This window comes from Fulmarus glacialis, unplaced genomic scaffold (genome assembly GCF_000690835.1).
Source record: "Fulmarus glacialis isolate BGI_N327 unplaced genomic scaffold, ASM69083v1 scaffold37740, whole genome shotgun sequence".
Classification (NCBI taxonomy): Eukaryota; Metazoa; Chordata; class Aves; order Procellariiformes; family Procellariidae; genus Fulmarus; species Fulmarus glacialis.
In genome coordinates, this window is record NW_009188955.1 from 10,315 (window position 1) to 31,282 (window position 20,968).

Genomic DNA, 20,968 nt, shown 5'->3' on the forward strand with positions numbered 1-20,968 from the left:
GGGGGGGGGGGGGGGGGGTATATTATATAGGGGAAAGGAACAGCTTTTAGAATAAGGGTTTGAAACATTGCTTTTTCTGTAGGAAAAAGATGGAGTATTGCATGCTGGGAACAAGTGCTTTCCATAAGGTAGCTAAATTTTAAAAGTACATTTGTTTCATTTTGTTTTAGGCTTTGCTTAAGTATTCTAATCTAGTAATTTTGTCCTTTCTGCAGTTTTCATTTTGATTAGACCTCTGCAAAACTCTCTTCTAAACAAAAATTCAAAAACAAACAAAAAACCCCTAAACCTGGGCCACAACTGCAGTTTGACATTTCTGAAACATTGCTCAATGTATGCAGAAGCATATTTAAAGGATATTAGTAATAGTATAAATTCTTTCTGTGGTCTGTTTTGTTTTCCATGATTTCAAAATTGCAGATACTAACATCAGTAAAGGTAAAGATGTGAATGTGTTGGATAACTACAGAGAAATGACCAAAAGTAAAACAATTTGTTAAAAGATAGTCTTCATTGACACCTCTTTAAAAATAAAACAAAACAAAAAACCCCAACAAAACCAAAAAACCCCCCTCATCAGGAATGCTGTCGGCAGAAACTCCAAGTAAATAGTCACATTCTTTTTTTCTTTGTTCTTGTGAATAGCAAGACATAACATACTTGGAGGAAGTTTGAGTAGATGAGTCAGGACTTATTTCATTAACTGCAGTTAAATGTTTTGGCCAGGTTTCCCAAGGAAACAAAGCTTATACAATTTTTCAGATTGTGGCTTGTCTCCTAACCCCTGCTCCCTCCTCCCAGCCAAGAAGAAAGTTGGCCATTTTCAAACAAATTTGGTAGAGATGGAGGTCTGAAAAGATAAATAAGCACCTTTAAGTTTCGTTAAATGTAGATCTCCAGTAAGAGACGAAACTAAGGTTTGAACATTCACAAGTGTCCTTCACAACTCTCCCATCAGCCTGTTCCTTCAATTGGATGCAGCAATGCCAAGTGGCTGCTAAAAACTCTGTGGGAGGAGTTGTAAGGGGGAGGGGAAGGAAATTATAGTGCTTAGGCCCGGGATTTTAGGGGGTTGATTTTACGTGTGCGCCAACTGCAGAGGTGCCAGTTAGGTGGTGTGCCCGGAGCTGAACATAGCAACTTGCCTGTCACTATCTAATATGGAGCTAGCAGAGGGTTATGAAGGAAAGAGAAGAAGCAGTAAATTATCGTGGCTTAGTATTTGAAGTATTCAACTCCAAATGAGAGTTGTTAGTGCCTGACTGAGTGCATGTATTATTCCATGGATACGATATTATTACAGGTACAGCAGCAGCTCATGATGCCCCGTAAAGCTTTTCTTTCCCAGAAAGAAAAGCAGGCTCGTGCCAGGGAAAGGGATATGTTAAAAAAGAGGAGGAGGCGACAAGACTATCTCAAAAGAAGCGTGGAGCCGCAGAAAAATGCAGAAACAATAAAATGGCACAGGGATGATGAGAAGAGGAGAGAAAATGAGCAAGTTAAGGACAAAGATATCAAGAAGCGGTGGAGACAGGATGAGAGAGAACGACGAAAGAATGTGGACGCTATGAATTGGCGCAGGGAAGATGAGAAGAGGGAAAATGAGCGAGGTAAGGACCAAGAAGGCCAAGAACCAGCAAAGAAAAGATGAGGAGGAGAGGGGGAAAGAACAACGAAAGGACGGACCTTTTGAAGCAGCAGAGGGATGATGAGGGGGAGAGGGAAAAAGAGTAAGAACAGTTCCATTTTATAAACATGTGCAGAAATAACAGAAAATATTAGTATCTTTTAGTTTCAATTTATAGCAAATCTGCTTTAATGAATTATAGTTCTTACAGAGCTAATTATTTTAATAAGACAAGATTGATCTGAGTATAGATGTATACAAACTCAAAATTAAGTCACAGTGGGATAGAAAAGGCTGGGTTTACATGTTGCTTATGAAATTGTCTGTTTTGCACACATGCTCACACCTAATACTTTCTTCAACAGTACAGTTGATAATACTGTGTTTCAGATCACCAAAAAGTTCAGGTTTTCTCAGTCTTCATAATATGTGTAAATGACAGCATTAGGAAAGGAAGGGTCAACCAAACGTGCTCATAAAAGAAGGTAAAAGTGATGTTTTATTTTATTCTTTTTAATAATGTGCCCAAGAGAGAGTTGTAATTGCATCCCCAGTTTTATTCCGAGGTGAATTATTTAACAAAAGTTGTATGGAAGCGTAAATTTCACAGAATGCTTTTAAGAAACAGACAGTTCAAGAGATGCACATTTCTGTGTCATTAGAGCTAAGGTGTTGGCATCAAATCAATTGGCATCACATTTGATTTGAAAAATTCAGCCAACACCTTAGCATCAAATCTGAAAAACTGACAAACACTGGATGTTTACATTACAGTAGGAAGACCCCTTCTAAAGTTGCATTTTTATTAAATTTTATGTAGGACTTTTTTATCTGGAGTTATAAAATGTTTTTTTCGCAGTAGCCCTAAAACATGAGTTGCACGCTTATGAACCAGCCATGGATTTATACTGGATAAGTCCTTTGGAAGTCCTTCTAGACCAATTTAGAAATTTGAGCCCTTAGAGTAAAAGGGGAGGTACCTTTGCAAACATGAAGGTAGTCTGCTCCCATCTTTACAGCTGGGCATGTTGCAGCCCTTCGTGGAAGACTGGGCTTTGTGGAAGACTGGGCTTCTTTGCCTGCAGGGTGTTCACAGTAAACATTGGGAGGAAGGGGCTGTCACACTTAATCTTCAGTGAAATAGTGCCTCTTCTAAAGAGTAGTAAAGAACTAGCTACCTAGAAATGAGAAATTGATTCAGTTGTCTGCATCTTTTGGATTTTCTGTATTTAACATGTTTGTTTTAGGATTAGAGATCTACACTTTTTTTTTTATTTTTACTCCATGAAAGTGTTTTGGCACCCCTATTTTGACTGATCAGTTATGATGAGGCAGCCTGGAAGGACATGGCCACACTAACAAAGAGAAGAGTTGTGTAATTAAGAAGACTACTAACTCCTATGTGGCTGTGTACTGAATGTGGCTGAATAATTTTATTACTCAACAAAACCAAAATGGTCAACATACTGAATATGCATAAAGCTTTTCTTTTTAGTGCTGATCCTTTCAATTGAGACAAAAAATAAACTTAGAATGTTTAAGGGGACAGGTGAGGGGTAAATGTTGCTTATTATGAGTAACTTTATATATTTCATTGTGAGAGGAAAACACTCTCAAAATGAGTTACCAGCTTTCTACTCCTGTGTTCCTGTAAGGTTTTCATTGTAGGCCTGGGAATCATGATAAATAGATCTAAGAAAAAATTGCTTCCAGGAGCCTCATTTTTATTTCTGTAACTTTTTTCTCTCTTCTTCATTCCTAATTTTCACTCAATGCTCACTAGGAAGGTTTAATTTTGTAGTTTTCCTTTTCTTCATTGACTGCTTCTTTTAACTGGTCTCAGCTCTGTGAACTTAGATAAACTTAGAACTATGTTCATAAAATTTCCAAAGGAAGAAAGTGGAATAGCCAGATGTTAATTTTCCAGTTATTCCTCTAGTATCATTAGCAATGTTGACATCATACTTTTCTTGTATGTAAAAAAAAAAAAAAAAAAAAAAAAAACCCAAACCAAAATAAAAAAACCTCAACATGTATTCCACTGGCTTGGTTCCCTCAGTGGACAGGTACTTCAAAAGAATCAGTGGCCATTGTAAAGAGCATTAGGATACCTAGCCTACTCATACAGGTTTGAGATGCCTGAATAAGAATAAAATGCGCTAGGGACTAGGGTTTTTTGTTTATAGCTCTTGGGGATTCCATAACTGTTTTTTACTTGCCATTTCACAGTGATGCTCTTTACAAACCTTGTTGAGTGAAGACATCTTCCTTAATGACATGTTTGGGGTCGCCTACAATTCTGTGCTTGCTGGTCATGGAATGCTTTCCTAGTGGTACAAATTGACAGTGTGGTAATAAGGAAATGGTGTAATTTTCAGTCAAGCATAAAGAGAAGAATACCTAGAGCAGGTTTTCTGGAAAACCTAGACTGGTACTGTCTTGGTTTCTTTACACAGCAAGATTTTCCTCCAGATTATTTCTTTAGGTCTTTAAACTATTTCTGGATGAAAAACACCATTTTACTAACAACACTGTGATATCAGAAATATATTATACTTGCTGCTTGTTAGAACTGTAACAAAGCTCAAACATGAAACAAGCATAGTAAGCACTCTGAATTAACGTTGTCCAAAAATGAAAATAACATGATGAGGCAGATTTGGAATATTTGCTGAAGATTATAGTTGAGAGAAAAAGGCTGTCTTAACTGATGCATCTTTCCCAGAATCAGAACAGCATTGTTACCTTGTGGGTGCTTTGAAGCTGTACACTAGAAGATCCTCTATTTCATTGTTCTAGATAAAGTTGGCGGAGCTGAAACAGTCTAACATCAGTTACCTGATGGTATCAAAGGTAGCAGGCTGCAAGGCAGCTCTTCTGATGAGGTCCAAAATACAAAAGACCCACTGGAGAATTAAGATTTTAGTTACACTAAAATAGAAACAGCTTTTGGGGTCTAAAGACAGGTGGAAGCTTTCTCTTTTTTTATCACCTCTGATAATTTGACTGATACGTGTTTTTTGCTGTTTTTCCCCTCTTGTGTTCTTTATCCTCTCTCTCTCCTGGATGCATACCTTCCTGTAAGGTCATAGTTCTCAAGTTGTGAATACAGTGTATTGTGTATGAGATCAGTACATCCCTCATAAGGGAGGACTGTTTGCACTGAGAAAAATAGGTAGCATAAGAAAACGTTAACTGTTGCAATATAGAACTCTAAACCAGACACGCAATATTGTATTTTACATCAATTAATTTTCCAAATAATTGCACAGTAATCTTTTTTTAACTTACCTTTTGACTCGGTTTTCTAGGTGGTTCCAGTCCCTTAGTAACTGATACGTTAAAGGGCTGAACTGCATGGCTATGTTAACTTGAAGTGCTTGAAGCTGGTACAGTGAGGATAGTTTTATTTTCATTAAATGCTAAAAGTGGTTTAAAAATCACCTTGAGGAACATAACAGGAGGATGTGTCAGACTTCACATTCTGGATGTTTTTAGAATACTGACTGCAATTGTTTCCAACTGGAATTTTGAAGTGCTAGTAAGAGTAGCAAGTTGGTGAAGAGGTAATTTGGAGTTGAAAGTTACTGTAAATCTGTCTAAATGCTAAAATCTGTTTTAAAAAAAAAAGTTGTATGTTGAAGAATTTCGGGTTTGTTGAAACTTCTCTGTGACTCTATGATAGTTAATTTTAGGCTAGGCCTTGCTTCCTTTCTGCTTTTTTGTCATGCCATAAAAATTAGAAGTCTTGCTTTTCTGTGTCTTAGGATATTTGCACTGTTAAGTTCCTAAAACTAAGCAGAAATTTTCTCTAGTAATGGGTTTATCCCTCCTGTTCACTTGAATTACGTTTTTTCCTGAATATTGTTCACACTAGTGCTCCTGAGAACATTTCAAGGTGTTACACAGTTTTTTCACCCACTAGTATTTTCTTTTACCAACTATGGCTAACAAGGTTAGAAAATTGAGCAGAGAGAAAAAGCCCTTTGCTGTGAAGCAATACTAACCTTGAAGTGAGGTCCCTTTTTTATTAAGCAGTGAACCTGAATTCTTTGAAAACACTGAAGAAGCCTTTGATTTTAAACAAATGAGACAAATGTTGTTGCCTCTTTTGGCCTGCAGTTTTAGTTGCTTCCTAAAACTTGGACATAATTATTAATTTAAATCAATCGGCCTCTATTATGTCCTGGCTCATTCCCATTTCAGGATGTGATTCTATTGAGTGAACTGAACTGCTGGTTCCTGTAGACTTCTCAAATTTCGTAAGTCTGTGTAGTCGTTTTATGCCCTAATTTTGAGATTATAAGATACACCTATCAGAACTGCACTTGAGATTAAATTCTTCCTTCCTGGGACTCTTACAGGCTGTTAAAAGCCAAAGACAGTGCTTCAGTTCTCCCAAACGCAGTACCATGTACACACTTCTGAGTTCTGTGAAGTCTCTTAACTGTTGTTCCTCTGCTTACCTTGCAAATACTCCTTGCTTTTTCACAAAACCTTCCCTCCCACCCCCCCTTCAGATTTTTGGATGAAGATCTGAGAATACTTTGTTCAGGCCTTCTTGTTAACGCGTGTGCGCTAGCTAGAAAACTTGTTTTAGCTTTTTGTTCATGCTTTGCATAGTGGCTGTTACCCAGAGCAGTGAAATAGTACTGTGCGAAGTTTGTTTAAAATAGGTCTTTGCATCTCCAAAATGTGCCTATGAAATTGAAACTGAACTACAGTGTTTCTAATTTAGTAATGAAATTTTGTTCTTTTATAGCTTGTCTTTTCTGCTTACATTTGGCTACTGAATTATTCTAGGAATCAGTACCTGGCTGTGGACTAGACCTTTATGCTAGGTACTGCATAAATACAGAGCAGAAGAAGGTTCCAAATATTTCTTACACAGTTAGTCTGCTTATTTTAACATTATTTTGTGACTGGTACAGTCAGACATTTTGTGTACAAGCACACTAAAGATGAGTGAGATCTTCTTATTAAATCAGTCTAATTTTTCAGAATTTCTTATAACTAGGTTAGTAATCCATTTTCTTAGGCATCTGAAGATACTACCTGGATATTTCTAGTAAGGACATTGTTGGTCTTGCTTTTAAGTAATCATTTATTCTCTCCACTCAGCACTTTAGTCTTGATTGATGTGTAATTCAACTTAGGAACAAGGGCTTCCCAGTGTATTTGTAGGTGGGACCCAAGTCTAAAAGTAGGAAACAGAAGGGCAGGCACAAACTTAATTCTTACTATGTTTGTAGAATCATGAACTTGAAAATAACTGGTTGACTTAGAGGCAGATCTCATTATTCCTGTTACTTAATGAGGATAAAAAATGCTCAGAATTATTTTTGCTGAACATATATGTGATCGTCTCTACTTATTTTTCTGTGAATGTGTGCACATTCCCTATTCCCTTACAAAGAGAAATTCCATAATGTATTAAATATCTAGGACTTGTGCTAGGAATGAATAGGATAGAGTAGAACCATATAGGAAAATAATAAAAATTAGTTATGCCTTGGCTACTATAAAACACAATACATGGAAATACAGGATGTCTTGCTAACTAGAATCCTGGACTGGAATTGTCATTGATTGAGTGGTATCATCTCAGGATAAATGAATTCCTCCTTTATTTAAAAAAAAAAAAAAAACACAAAAAAAACCACACATGCTGATGCGCTTCTTTTGAAAGCTGCTTTGAGATCTTAGAGAGAAGTTCTATATTGAGCCTATAATATTAGGTAAGTAGCATTTCTTTAACCATCAGGAATTGGTAACTATTTTACAGAAGGATCAGTTGATTTGGGCATCCTTCCCTGGGGGGGATGCTGGATGTAGTGATAGCTTCAGTTGCAGATGAAAGCACTAGTGGGTTTTGTCAGTACTGGATGCTGCATTCCTTAGTATTGTGTTCTGTTAAAATAATTGCTTGGATCTAAGCTTCAGAGCAATAAGAAGCAGCCCTGACAGTGAAGAAGAGATGTTCCACGTGTCCTCTCTTAAACGTCAACTTTTGGTCAGATAAAGGATACCTCATTTCAAGAATAGCATTAATGTCTAAATGATGATTTGAGATGCTTAATCCCAACTGTTTTAATGTCCAAGGATGCGCCAGCAGTGTGTTGTGTATATTGCAATTACAATTTGAGTTACTTGCTGTAAATAGAAATGAATGGTGATGCTAAAAGCTCTTTTTGTAGTCATAAACCATAACAATATCAGACTGTATCTGGCTCTGCTAATTATGATTAAATGGTCAAGTAACTTCCTAAGTATTTGCTTAAGAATTAGTTTTTTGTTAAGATTAGGTGAGTTGGATTCAGCTATCAAGCAGAATTTGCAAACTAAGGTTGATCTTCAGTTTTCAGATGTGAAGATCTAATCATATCCTCTATTATGATGTGTTGTGATAGGAAGATCTTGATAATTTCTTATCTTTAAGACTTGACTGTGAGGCAGGCAAAAGGGCAGAGGCAAGAAGATGGTGCAGATAGAATAGAGATCTTGTTTTCAGGCAGTCCTAAATAATCTGCTTTCTTTATCACTTGGGTTTATATGTATCATGGTCATGGTATATTTGGCACAGTATAGGTATATTAGACACAGTAATTAAGAAAAAGCATTTGATTCTTTTGGTGAAGAAGCGGTGTTTAGTGGTGTTCTGTACTAAAACAAGCTATTTGTTAATAAGCATTATTTTGAGACTTGTAGCTGACTTTCAAGTTTACAAGTGATTATTGCCTAACGACAAACTCTGTACTGACTCTCGCTTTGTCCTGAGGAAAAAAAATGGTTTCTTTACAAGCAAAGTGAGTATATTCTTTAAGTGGGGACTTTGGTTTTAAAGAAGACAGCACAGTTGCTAGAAGGTTTAAAATGTAATGTTTTCAGGCACTGATGTTTCTACAGTTGATATTAAGAACTTGGGTTATTCTGGAATAAAATTTCTAGGACATTATCTCCTTGGATTTGAAGTTCACTTGAAAATATTCATTCAAATCCTGAACATACTTGACTATGCTGCTTCATATAATTTTTGATGAAAAAATTGAGCATAAAGGTAGCTACAAAGAAGCTACTGAAAGCATTAGTTGAACAAATGCAATACAGTGAGAGCAACGCTTACTGAGTTGCCTTTAGAGAAAAGGAATTAGTGGAGCCATGATTAAGTTCTTGGCTACATTAATATTTTTTACTCTGGCTCTATGAACTGCAGCAGCAAGAACTTTTAATAAATGGATGTTCTGGACTTTAAAAAAAAAAAGATTATGCTGTGCTTTGAAAGCAAACTTGTGTTACTTTATTGTAACTTAGTGTTCAGAGCCATACTTCCCAATTCTAGTTAGGGAAGAGAGGGAATAGAATGTTAAGGAAGCATATTTTCTTTCCAATTTGTGATCTGTGTTTAAGGATATAAATCCACGCTGTGCACTATGTGGTATTTTTTGTTTTCCTATTAATGCAGTTCTAGTATCACACAAGTCAGATGTGTTTTAAGTAATGAAAAAAGTGACAGTGGGCTCAGCATTGAAAGCTATTTTGTAGTGACTGGCCTAGGAGAAGAAACTGCAGGTTGGAGTTGCTTTTTCCATCTGGAAATGTTAAGCTTCACTTACTATTTCAACTACACATCAAAAATAGACAAAATGCTACTACTTGGAAATTGCAAATAGGACACAGCCTTACTAAACCATGTGCATTAATCAATAAGCTAGTTAAGAGTTGAAATTCTTAGGCAACAGCATTTTTTCCCATTAGTCTTTACCATCTTTTAAACTAATTTGTAACTAATACCTCACAAAATTGGCATTGCTGATCCTCAGCCCTGTTAAATATTTTCAATTATATGTGGATAAATTCAGAATTTGAACAGAAAATCTGATAAAGGAACTGTAAGCTTGAATGCAGATTTCGATAAAAGAACTGATTTGCCTGAGTTGGTTTTCAAAGTAACAAGAAGTTAGAAACTCAAATTCAAACCTTATTTCCTAGTCTTTGTGAGGATTAAAAATAATTCACTGGGCAGGAGTGAGTAGTAGTCTGAAAGGATGACATGAATCACTCTTAATTACTTGAACGATCACATTCACTCTTGCATAGAGAGGGAGAATGTCTTAGGCCTGGATATTGTTTATAATTGCAGGTTAAATATTTGACTATAAAAGAGTACAGATGAGAATGGATACAGCATAAAAAAAGAGCAGTTCATGATTTCCCATACAAAGTCATTAGAGGCTTTAGAGGGAATAACTGAGAAGAGGGAGTAGTTTACTGCCATGATCTATTTAATCTGTGCCTTCTCTGAGATGGCAAAGAATGCCTGTAGAAGTGCTCTTCATAGCTTGATTGGGGTTCATATTACGAGACTTGTAAGTGAATCTACCTATAAGGTATTTCACTAGAATGCTAATTCTCCGTATTTCTAAAGTGGGTTTGAGTTTCCCTAAAATGAAAGGTGCCAGATAATATACAGAACATAGCTTCTTTTCATATGAACTTAATTCTAATTTTTTTCCAATTCTAATCCTTTTCACTGAGACTAGAGTTAGCTGAAACATCTCTACAGTCACAGAAATTAATACACTTGCATTTAGAGTTTTGTATGTGAAGAAATCAAGATGTTTTTCATTATACTAAATTATTTTAACGAGTTTTACTTGGAGGAAATTAATACAGAACATTGAAATACTTTTTCTTCTGGCCTATGTTTTTGAAAATTACTATCATTAATCACTGCATGATGTGTCTATGTAACTTCATTATTGCAAATACTATAACTGAGTAATTTGAAATCCCTGAGATTTATAGACAAGATCTAAACTTTTTTTTCTTCCTTTGGTTTCCTAGTTTTTATATAGGAGTGTTAAAATGACACTGTATTTGCTTCTGGTAATCTGTGACAGTGCCCAGCCTGATACAAGTACCAAAATCCTTAATGCTTAGAGTTGCTTTGGTACTTCTGAAAATTTTCCTATAGATTTTTATATAAACTCAGGCATATTTCCACTTGGTTTCTAATTTATAGTTGTGATATGAATCCTAAATGTCACGATAGCTTTCTGCTCTTACTCAGGAGCTATTTCTGAATTCACTGAATTTGAAGAGACTAGAGCCTCGCAACACGTGCTAGCAGCACTACTTGTAGATTGTGAAACTGACTGAAGTGGTTTGTGTTAGCACTGTTACATGCAGAACTTTTCAGTTTTGTTTATTTCTGAAACTAAACAGTGTTGTTGGTAGGAATCATGGAATAGTAAGTTGTTAGTGACTGTCTTAAAGCATTACCTAGTAAAGTTGGTAGGAGTATGAAAATAAAAAGGCTAGTGTGTAAACAGACAAGAAATACTTTAAGGAGTATGCATGATAATGTATATAGAAGGGTTGGTTTTGATCGGAGACACTCAGTTGTTGTAGTCACAACCTATATCCTTTGTACTTTGAGAAAATTTCTTAGTAAGTTCTTTGTAGCTTAGCAATTGCCTTGATCTCATGATAAAATGGGACAATTTTTGTCTAACTCAAATATTTAATGGCTGCAAACTTCTGTTAACATTCTAAGCTTCTGCTTGAAAGTGTTAAAAAATACTTTCAAGCTTCTAACAAAAAACCCCTCCACTTTTAGTTGATGTAGGTCGTCTCTGGCCTTACAGTGGATTGATTTGTTGATACAAATCAAACCTTTTATTGTTCAAACAAAGCAACATTTCTGAAATGGCTCATGGAAATATTTATGATAAAAAATGGACCTTTTATCTTCTGGGGAGATAGTCTTTATGCAACAGGCATTGGACTGCTAAAGCCTAGGGAACAAGATAACAACTCTGACACTTTCTTGCTATTTAAGAAGCTTCCTCTCCTCTTCTTTGAGAAAAGCCTACCTTTTTATTGCTGGCTCCACCCCCTCTCACTTCCAAAATAACTGCACGTTGTCAGGGGCTTTCACGTTTCTGCCATTTTGCACCTTAAAGTGCAGATGAGTTGTTGATGATGGTTCTGTAGCTGAGCAAGCGCTTACCGTAAGGATAGCAGCATGCAGACTGAGAATTCCTGTATACACAAAATAAGACTAGTTATTAGCATTTGGAAGAAATCTTAGTGGTAATGGTTGAATCTGGAAATCCACACATCTTAAAATTTTAGACGTTCTTTTAGCTGGATAGCCCCAGTCATTAATAGACAGTTTAATTGGAATTAGCTATCTCTGTGTGGGGAACTGAAAGGGAGGGTTGTCTTGTAGGCTGAAAATACCCAGCTACACTTAGAGGTGTTAAGCCATCTCTTGTACTTTTTCTGGTGATTTATATCTCTGAAGGGCTCTAACCAAGCTTTCAGGTCCCATCTTAATAAAAGAAGAATGTATGTTAAACAGCTTGTCATCCGTTTAAAGCTATAAATAAGTAAATGGAGGAAACAGTATTGATTTCTTATCCTACCTACAGTTCAATGCAAGAAGCATCTTTCTCACTGAAGAGATATTATTAAATCTATTACAAGACTGACACAAACCTCGAAGCTCAGCTTACCAATTTTCAAACCAGGATATGTATGCACAAAAGATAAATTGAGTTTTTAAGTACTTCAGCATAGGGGGTAAATTTCACGTAAATACAAACACTTTTTAAAAAAAAAAGTTACTTCCAGATGCAGCTGATTGCTCCTGCAATAGTTGTTACATCAGTTTGTTGGTTTTTTAAGTGCTCTCTTAAGTTTGTCAATACCTAGCTTTATGGCCAGCCTCATTTAAGAACAAATCAGACAGAAAATGTGGTAGTTTCTTAGTTAATGGTACAGCTCTGATACTGAGTTATATGGGTAAAATGAGACAGAAAATTACTAACAATTGAAAGTACAACACTCTATCAGACAAAACACATTTGACTTAAACCTCTTCTCTTACTTTCTTTTTCAATAGAAACTATGTTCCAACTTCCTGTCAACAACCTTGGCAGTTTAAGAAAGGCCCGGAAAACTGTGAAAAAAATACTTAGTGACATTGGTTTGGAATACTGTAAAGAACATATAGAAGTAAGTATGATACCTCCCAAGTGTTGTAGTTAGAGTTAAAATGCTCCAAAGTTAGTGGAACTCTGAGGTCTTTGGTGTATGACTTTTTTGGGTTTTTTCAGACCTGTTTCACAAAATGTTAAATTTTTACTGTGAATTTTAAAGGAATCCCCTGTATCCTGTTCCCACACCATACTCCTGTATTCTCATCAGCTTCTGGGATTCCATTGGAGCCTTGTTCAGGCGTTGCTACCCCTGCATTGCTTTTTAAGTTCTACAAAAGTAGGACTTAATTAATAACTTGAGCTAAAAATGTACCTGTAAACACTTTTTAGAAAGTTTAGTGGAGACAAGATACACTTCAGGCTGTATGTGACTGACTTGATATATATTGAAGGTAGGTTGTCTTTTGTTTACGTTGGATTCTTAAAAATAGCACTTGTTAACTGAACATTTAGGAATGAAGCAAGAACGAGGTGCGGTATAGGATGTTCTTGGGGGACAGAAGTAGTTGAGGTTTTCATGAGGTGTTTGTCAGTGCCAACAGTAGGTCATCAAGTTAAAGAATGACTTCTGTCCCTGTGTTAGTTCCTAGAAGGGAAGGGTATTTGTGCTACTCTTCTGGACAAAGTTCATATCTGTTGTCTCAAAAGTGCAGCTTTCTTTCCTGGACACTAACTTCTGTACTCTCAATTCACACACTTTAACTCTTAGAGCAGTCAGCAAATTACGACCTATTTGCTTTGGCTTTTCTGTTAGTGCCTCTTTAAAGAGCATTTAAGTGAGATGCCTTAGAGAAAGAAATGCCAGTCCTTCCTGCTTAGAAAATTTGTGGGGCAAGTATAATTTTTAAGCGTAAAATTCTGAACTGGGACAATTACCTTCAGTATTCATTTCAGTGGAAATACTATTTTTGAGTCCTTATGTGCTGCTGACTTACATCCAAAGATGAAATACCAAAGTACTTCATAAGATTATTTTTTTAATAGGAATTTGGCTTCTTGGACATCATACATGTAGTCAAACTTTTAAAAATTTTATCTGAATTCCTGTGTGAAATTAAAGTAATAAAAAACCCCCAAACCAATCAAACAAACAATAATACACACACCCCCACCCCCCAAAAAAAAACCCAGCCAAAAACCAAAGACCACCACACAAAGAACCCCACCAAAACCCAAACAAACAAACAAACATCAGAGTTATGGTAAAGTGTCTGTATGATCCTAAATGTTTAGCACTAGCCTGGGAATACTTTTCTCCATGACTGCTTTTGAAAATGGGGCAGGTATGTAATCACAGTCTTGGCTTAATTAGGAGGATAAGTACTGAAAATAGTTCTTCAGGTGTTTTATGATATTGAGACTATTCAGAACTCTTCACCTCCAAAGAGGTGCATCTTAAATACCCACAATTCCTTGAATTAATAATATCTACTATTTGCCAGCAGCACTTGAGAGGACTGCATGGATGCTTACAAGAGTTGCTTAACGGAGCAGTTGGTCTTTGGTTTTGATTCTCTGTACTCTCTTCCCGTCTTCCCCTTCTCCAGGATTTTAAGCAGTTTGAACCTAATGACTTTTATTTGAAAAACACTACATGGGAAGATGTAGGATTGTGGGACCCATCGCTTACAAAAAATCAGGTTGGTAATAGTTTATGTTGACACATCTGATTCTGAAGATGGTTCATACTAAAGGGCATTTAAAAAATATGCCCAGATCTTTTCTTGCAGTTTCACCCATTGATCTTCATTTCTCATCAGTTTAAGGGATAGCAAGAAGCTGCACTTTTTCTTTTTTTAAAGTAGTAATCCTGGTCTTTATCGTAGTAGTATGGATAGCCAAATACTGGAGAGCTGATTGGTCAAGAAATCTCACTCACACTTTAACAACTGCCTATTAAGAGCCCATCTGTTTTCAAGCTGAGCACAATTTCACTGTCCTTCTGGTCCAAAGAGCAACGATTTTGAACAGTTCGTGATAAGTTTTTTTACCTTTCCTTAAATGTTTCAGTATCTGTTTCATCATTTCAGAAAAAATTTAAATGAACACATCTAACTGCTGCTCTCTCCACTACTGTTGTAGCTCTGTTAGCTGTCTGCCACATCTGAAGATTCTCATAATCTGACTATGTCCAAGATTTGGTTTAGGCCTATCTAGTTCTATATAGCAGAATGAAGTGATGCTGGAAGTCTTACTTTTTAGATGTTTCTGAGCCAGTAATGAAGGAAACTTGAATTGAGCTAGAAGTGGAGGGAGGAAATAATACTTGATTCTGATTAAACACATTTAAGGCAAGTCGTGTGCACTGCAGTAGCCTCTACCGATGGTACAATACAGAGTAATACCAGCACTGACAGAACAGTGAGAAGGTGAGAAATCTCTCTACAAAATAAGCCCTCTTTTAGCATTGTAAAGATCAGGTACTGCTCTTACAGGAAATGGGAACTTGTATTATGATGGATTCCTAGTGTAGTGTTAATCTAAAAATGTCCCTTTGTTACTGTGTTCCATAAAATACCCTGATGATGTCCTTTTTTCTAGTTAATTCCAGAATAAAAATTGTAATATAAAAGGAGACAACTTTTGTTTAGTTTGTTATGTTGTATCTTGTCTCCAGCCTACCAGATGTCTGAGGCTTCAGAAGGTGGACAGAAGCATATATCCCTACTTATGCAGAGGGAGAGTACAACTCTCCAGCTACTTAAAATAATCCATGTGTAGCTTGTTTTGACACTTGTGATTAATGTTTGTAACTATTGGATTTTCATGTCTTACCTCATCTGAAATGCCAGATTGCTTGTGGCTATCTCTAGGGCCAGTGTAACTTTAGTTTCTGTTATAACAGTTGACAAGAACTGCATTGGCAACATGTTAAATATAACAAAGATAAAGGGTGCAGGGAAAATGCAAGTATGGAATTTTCAAATACCTTTTTTTCTGATTCAAGATTGTTTTTAAAATCAGGTTTGTGCTTTGATCAGAAGGAAAAGGCTTGGTGGCTTTAAGGGCTTGTGTAGCCTTAGTATATGACTTGGTAAGCTTAAATCCATTTGTTCACCAAAAATGGGTTTTGAGGAGCATCTTTTATATTAAAGTTTGTAATGGATCAAGACACTGAAATAGCTAAAGTTGTATATCTGTCTTATATCTATAAATGTTTGGCAGATTTTGATGGGAAATAACTTGTCTTCTGGATACAGTCTCATGGTACTCAAAGAGTCATGCTTGCCTTTTCCCCCTGGAAATGAGCTTACAGTGAACTTTTTCATGCAGCTCAGCTGCAGGGAATGAGGCTTTTTTTGACTGGTGGAGAAAGGTGCTTACGATTTAGCCTTGCATGCTGAGTTTATGGTTAAACTCTTGAGGGACCTCTAAACTGGCACTCGCCACATCACATATATGTTCAGATGATAAACTTTTTAGGGCCTGATCTGCAGGCCAAAAATTGGAGAGAAGAAGCTAATCTAACGGTTTGAGACTGTTGCAGGGGGTCTTGAGACTATTATTTAGCAACATTACTGTTTAGAGAAGATCATGGATGTTGTTTTTCTAAAAACTGCTTTTCAATATTTAGTTTCTGCTTTGTTCTTTGTTTTAAGGACTATCGGACAAAGCCCTTTTGCTGCAGTGCATGTCCATTTTCCTCGAAGTTCTTTTCAGCATACAAAAGCCACTTCCGGAATGTCCATAGTGAAGACTTTGAAAATAGGATTCTCCTTAATTGTCCTTACTGTACTTTCAATGCGGACAAAAAGACTTTGGAAACGCACATTAAAATATTTCATGCTCCAAATGCCAATACACCGAGTGGAGGCATCAGCACTTTTAAAGATAAAAACAAACATGATAGCCTTAAACCTAAGCAGGCTGACAGTGTAGAACAAGCTGTTTATTACTGTAAGAAGTGCACTTACCGAGATCCTCTGTATGAAATAGTTAGAAAGCACATTTACAGGGAACATTTTCAGCATGTTGCTGCTCCTTACGTAGCGAAGGGAGGTGAAAAGTCACTCAATGGTGCAGTTCCGTTAAGTTCCAGTACCCGAGAGGAGGGTAGTATTCACTGCAAAAGATGCCTTTTTATGCCGAAATCATACGAAGCTTTAGTACAGCATGTTATCGAAGACCACGAACATATAGGATATCAGGTAACAGCAATGATAGGTCACACTAATGTAGTGGTTCCGAGATCTAAACCTTTGATGCTAATAGCTCCAAAACCACAGGATAAAAAGCCTATGGGACTCCCTCAGAGGATGGGTCCCCTTTCCCCTGGAAGCGTTCGATCTCTTTCGTCGCAACAGATGATGAACAGACTCACTATACCAAAGCCTACATTAAATTCCGCAGGAGTGAATATGATGTCAAATGTTCACCTACAACAAAATAATTACGGAGTCAAATCAGTACCACCAAGTTATGTTGGTCAGCCAGGGGGAAGGCTAAACTTAAGTGGTAATGCACCAGTTTCTATTCCACAACAATCGCAAACAATGAAACAGTTTTCAGCAAGTGGAAATGGAAGGCCTTACACTCTTGGAGGGGAACAGAGATCACAGGCCTCAGCAAGATACTCTCTTCAGTCTGCCAATTCATCTTCTCTTTCGTCAGCTCAGTTGAAACAGACGTCATTATCTCAGTCACAGGCAGCTTCAAGAGTATTAGGTCAGTCTGGCTCAAAATCTCCTGTAGCTGCTACAGGTCCTTCCACTGTCAATACATCATCCACACAGAAGTGGAAAATCTGTACAATCTGTAATGAGCTGTTTCCTGAAAATGTGTATAGTGTCCACTTTGAAAAGGAGCACAAGGCTGAAAAGGTGCCTGCAGTAGCTAACTATATAATGAAAATACACAATTTCACTAGCAAATGTCTATACTGTAATCGCTATTTACCCACTGATACATTGCTTAATCATATGTTAATACATGGTCTGTCTTGTCCGTATTGCCGTTCAACCTTCAATGATGTTGAAAAGATGGCTGCTCATATGCGAATGGTTCATGTTGACGAAGAAATGGGACCTAAAACTGATTCCACTCTAACCTTTGATTTGACATTGCAGCAGGGTAGTCACACGAATATACATCTTCTTGTAACCACCTACAACCTGAGAGATGCTCCTGCTGAATCTGTAGCTTACCATGCTCAGAATACTCCCCCAGTTCCTCCAAAACCACAGCCGAAAATCCAGGAGAAGTCTGATGTACCTGTAAAAAGTTCTCCACAAGCAGCAGTTCCCTACAAAAAAGATGTGGGGAAAACTCTCTGTCCTCTGTGCTTTTCAATCCTAAAAGGACCCATCTCTGATGCACTTGCACATCATCTACGGGAGAGGCATCAAGTAATTCAGACAGTTCATCCGGTTGAGAAAAAGCTAACCTACAAATGCATTCATTGCCTTGGTGTATATACGAGTAACATGACTGCCTCAACTATAACGCTGCACCTTGTTCACTGCAGGGGGGTTGGGAAGACTCAGAATGGCCAGGACAAAGGTACTTCGTCATCTCGGCTAAGTCAGTCTCCAGCTGTAGCACCTGTAAAACGTACTTACGAACACATGGAATTCTCGCTAATGAAGAAGAGGAAAATGGATGATGATGACTCCCCCTCTGCCTTTGAGGAGAAGCCTGAAGAACCTGTAGTTCTAGCATTGGACCCCAAGGGTCATGAAGATGATTCCTACGAAGCCAGGAAAACATTTCTTACAAAATATTTTAATAAGCAACCATATCCCACTAGGAGAGAGATTGAAAAGCTGGCTGCCAGTTTGTGGCTATGGAAATCTGATATTGCGTCTCATTTTAGTAACAAAAGGAAGAAATGTGTTAGAGATTGTGAAAAATACAAACCTGGTGTGCTGCTTGGTTTCAACATGAAAGAGTTAAACAAGGTTAAACACGAAATGGATTTTGATGCTGAATGGCTGTTCGAAAACCACGATGAAAAGAATTCCAGAGTCAATGTTAGTAAGACTGTTGATAAAAAAATAAACTTGGAAAAAGACAATGAAAGTTCCTCAGACAGCTATGAAAATACAGAAGAGGAATACAATGAAAGCGGCAGTCCATTTGGTCAGGGTATTTCTGACATTGGTGGGAAAACCTCTTCTAATAGCATAGTGGAGAACCCAGAGGACAGCATATCCAAGGAAATCATTGAAGAAAATACATTACAGTCTCCAGAGAAGTCTGATCAAAAACAAGAGGAAAGCTCTAAATATGAAGAGATTATTTCTGCTGAAGAACCAGAAAAACTGGTAGGTGATGTTTCAGATAGCGAAGGTGATCAAGATGATGCTGTTGAATGGAAAGATGGAGCTTCACAGTCTGAAAGTGGGCCTGGTTCTCAGCAGGTTTCTGATTTTGAAGATAATACATCAGAAGTAAAACCAGAAGTGTGGACAGATGAATCCTCCCAAAGTGAAGATGCTGGTAGCAGTAAACCGACTGTTGAGACAAAAGGGGGTGGATCTGAAAGTGATGAAGAACAGTCAAAGTGGAAGAATCGTTCCTATGGAAAAGTAGAAGAGTTTTGGTCTAAGGACCAGTCGCAATGGAAAAATGCATCCGAGATTGAGGAGAGCTTGTCAAATCAGCAGATGGAATGGCAGAATAGCACAATTGACAGTGAGGATGGAGATCAGTTTGACAGTGTGACTGATGGAGTAGCGGAACCAATGCATAGCAGCTTAACTGGTGTGGAGCTGAGTAGCCAGCAAGCATAAGCTGCTCGGTTCAGAAGTGTCAGTAATATGATCCAACCTACAACTGTCTAAACACTTTCATTTCAGTATGACTGCTAAGCTTAAATTCTAACTGGTACTGCCTTTGGAGTGCTAGGTCATGGTGTGTGGTGGTTGTGGCCACTATTATTCCAGTGGTTATTTAAGGATGCTGTTGGCTAATCTTGCTTGAGAATACCTGCTGGGATGAGCACAGTAACTTAATGTGAAAACAGATAAGCTGGTGGCTCCAGAATGCACACAGAGAAAAGCAGAGGTTTATTTTATCTGCATTTTCAACATTTATTTCACTCTTGTACATGTTCAGTTGTATGTCTTTTTAAACATTACCCTTTTTCACATGGTAGTGTAGGGCCAACCATACAAGCTACCAGTTCAACGTGTATAGTAGACTATGGGGAAATTGATTTTTTTCATGTATCATTCTGAATAGTTGAAATGTATATTTGTACAGTCTTTTAGACCTATTCAAGTGAAGCTTATGAAATTGTTCTTGTGTACCCATCATAGATTTGTTTCTCTTTTTTAGTGTTGCCCTGCTGTGTAATAAATGCTGTATCTAGTTTACCTAGCAAAAGCTTGAAACTGCTATAGTATGAATTTTGACAAACTTAGTTTTTGCACATAACCTTGTACAATCTCAAAACAGAGGCCAGCAACATAAAAAAAAAATATATCTGGACTCTATTGTATTATAGAATTTTCTTGTTCTGAATATCCTTGACATTACAACTGATGACAAATGTATTTCAGAGCCATTTTCTGAAATCTTTTAAGCTAAAAAAGAAAAATCACATGCAAGAAACAAGTTTGCAGCTACTAATTTTGACACCTTTTAGATCTGTATAAAAGTGTATTGTGTTGAAGCAGCACACTGAAACAAAAGTGCTGTGTTTTGAATATTTAGTTTTATCTTTAGTTAACACCAACAAGGTGTTGTATTCATTTATACCATCTAATATATGACACACTGTTGTAGTATGTATAATTTTGTGATCTTTATTTCCCTTTGTATTCTTCATTTAAGCATCTAAATAAATTGCTGTATTGTGCTTAATGTAAATATTTGCTTTATTACATGCAAGTGCTACATTCCTGTTTGGTAAGTCTCACCTTGCTACATTCATTCCTTCCCCCCCCAAAGTGCTCCACAGCTCTGCTGGGGCATATCTGTATAGTACTTTCTTACTGAATCTCCTTCAAGGATATTGAAAATCCTACAGAACTAACTTTGGCTGAATTTGTCTTTACTATTTAGCATTCTAGAACACTAATTTATAAATAGGATTGTAGTGATTTGCTTGTTCTGCATCCTGGAGAAACAAGGTCTATGAATTACTTGCATTTTTCATCCCTTTGTACTTACATGGATGGAGATCACTTTCACGTATTAAAAAGTTACCTAGAACTACGTCTCTGAAGTACTACGTATTGAGGGTAAATGATAGTGAAGGTATTTGAATACATACCATTTAAGCATGAAGGAGCATGCCTTACAAGCCACAGACTTGTTTTGGCTTTGAAGAAAAAGTAATTTGAATACTAAAAAAAAAAAATAACCAGTTTGTTAAAATTTGTGATTGGTT

At 37.0% G+C, this 20,968-nt stretch overlaps 1 protein-coding gene across 1 annotated transcript; it reads left to right on the forward strand.

Annotated features, from left to right (window-relative positions):
* The first annotated feature begins 883 nt into the window (after window positions 1-883).
* On the forward strand, window positions 884-20,445 carry ADNP (activity-dependent neuroprotector homeobox). Its single transcript, XM_009580466.1, has 4 exons — window positions 884-1,610; window positions 12,537-12,649; window positions 14,181-14,273; window positions 16,233-20,445. Exons 1-4 carry the CDS (start codon window positions 1,271-1,273, stop codon window positions 19,362-19,364), a joined length of 3,678 nt encoding a protein of 1,225 aa, XP_009578761.1. The 5' UTR covers window positions 884-1,270; the 3' UTR covers window positions 19,365-20,445.
* The last annotated feature ends 523 nt before the right edge of the window (window positions 20,446-20,968 follow it).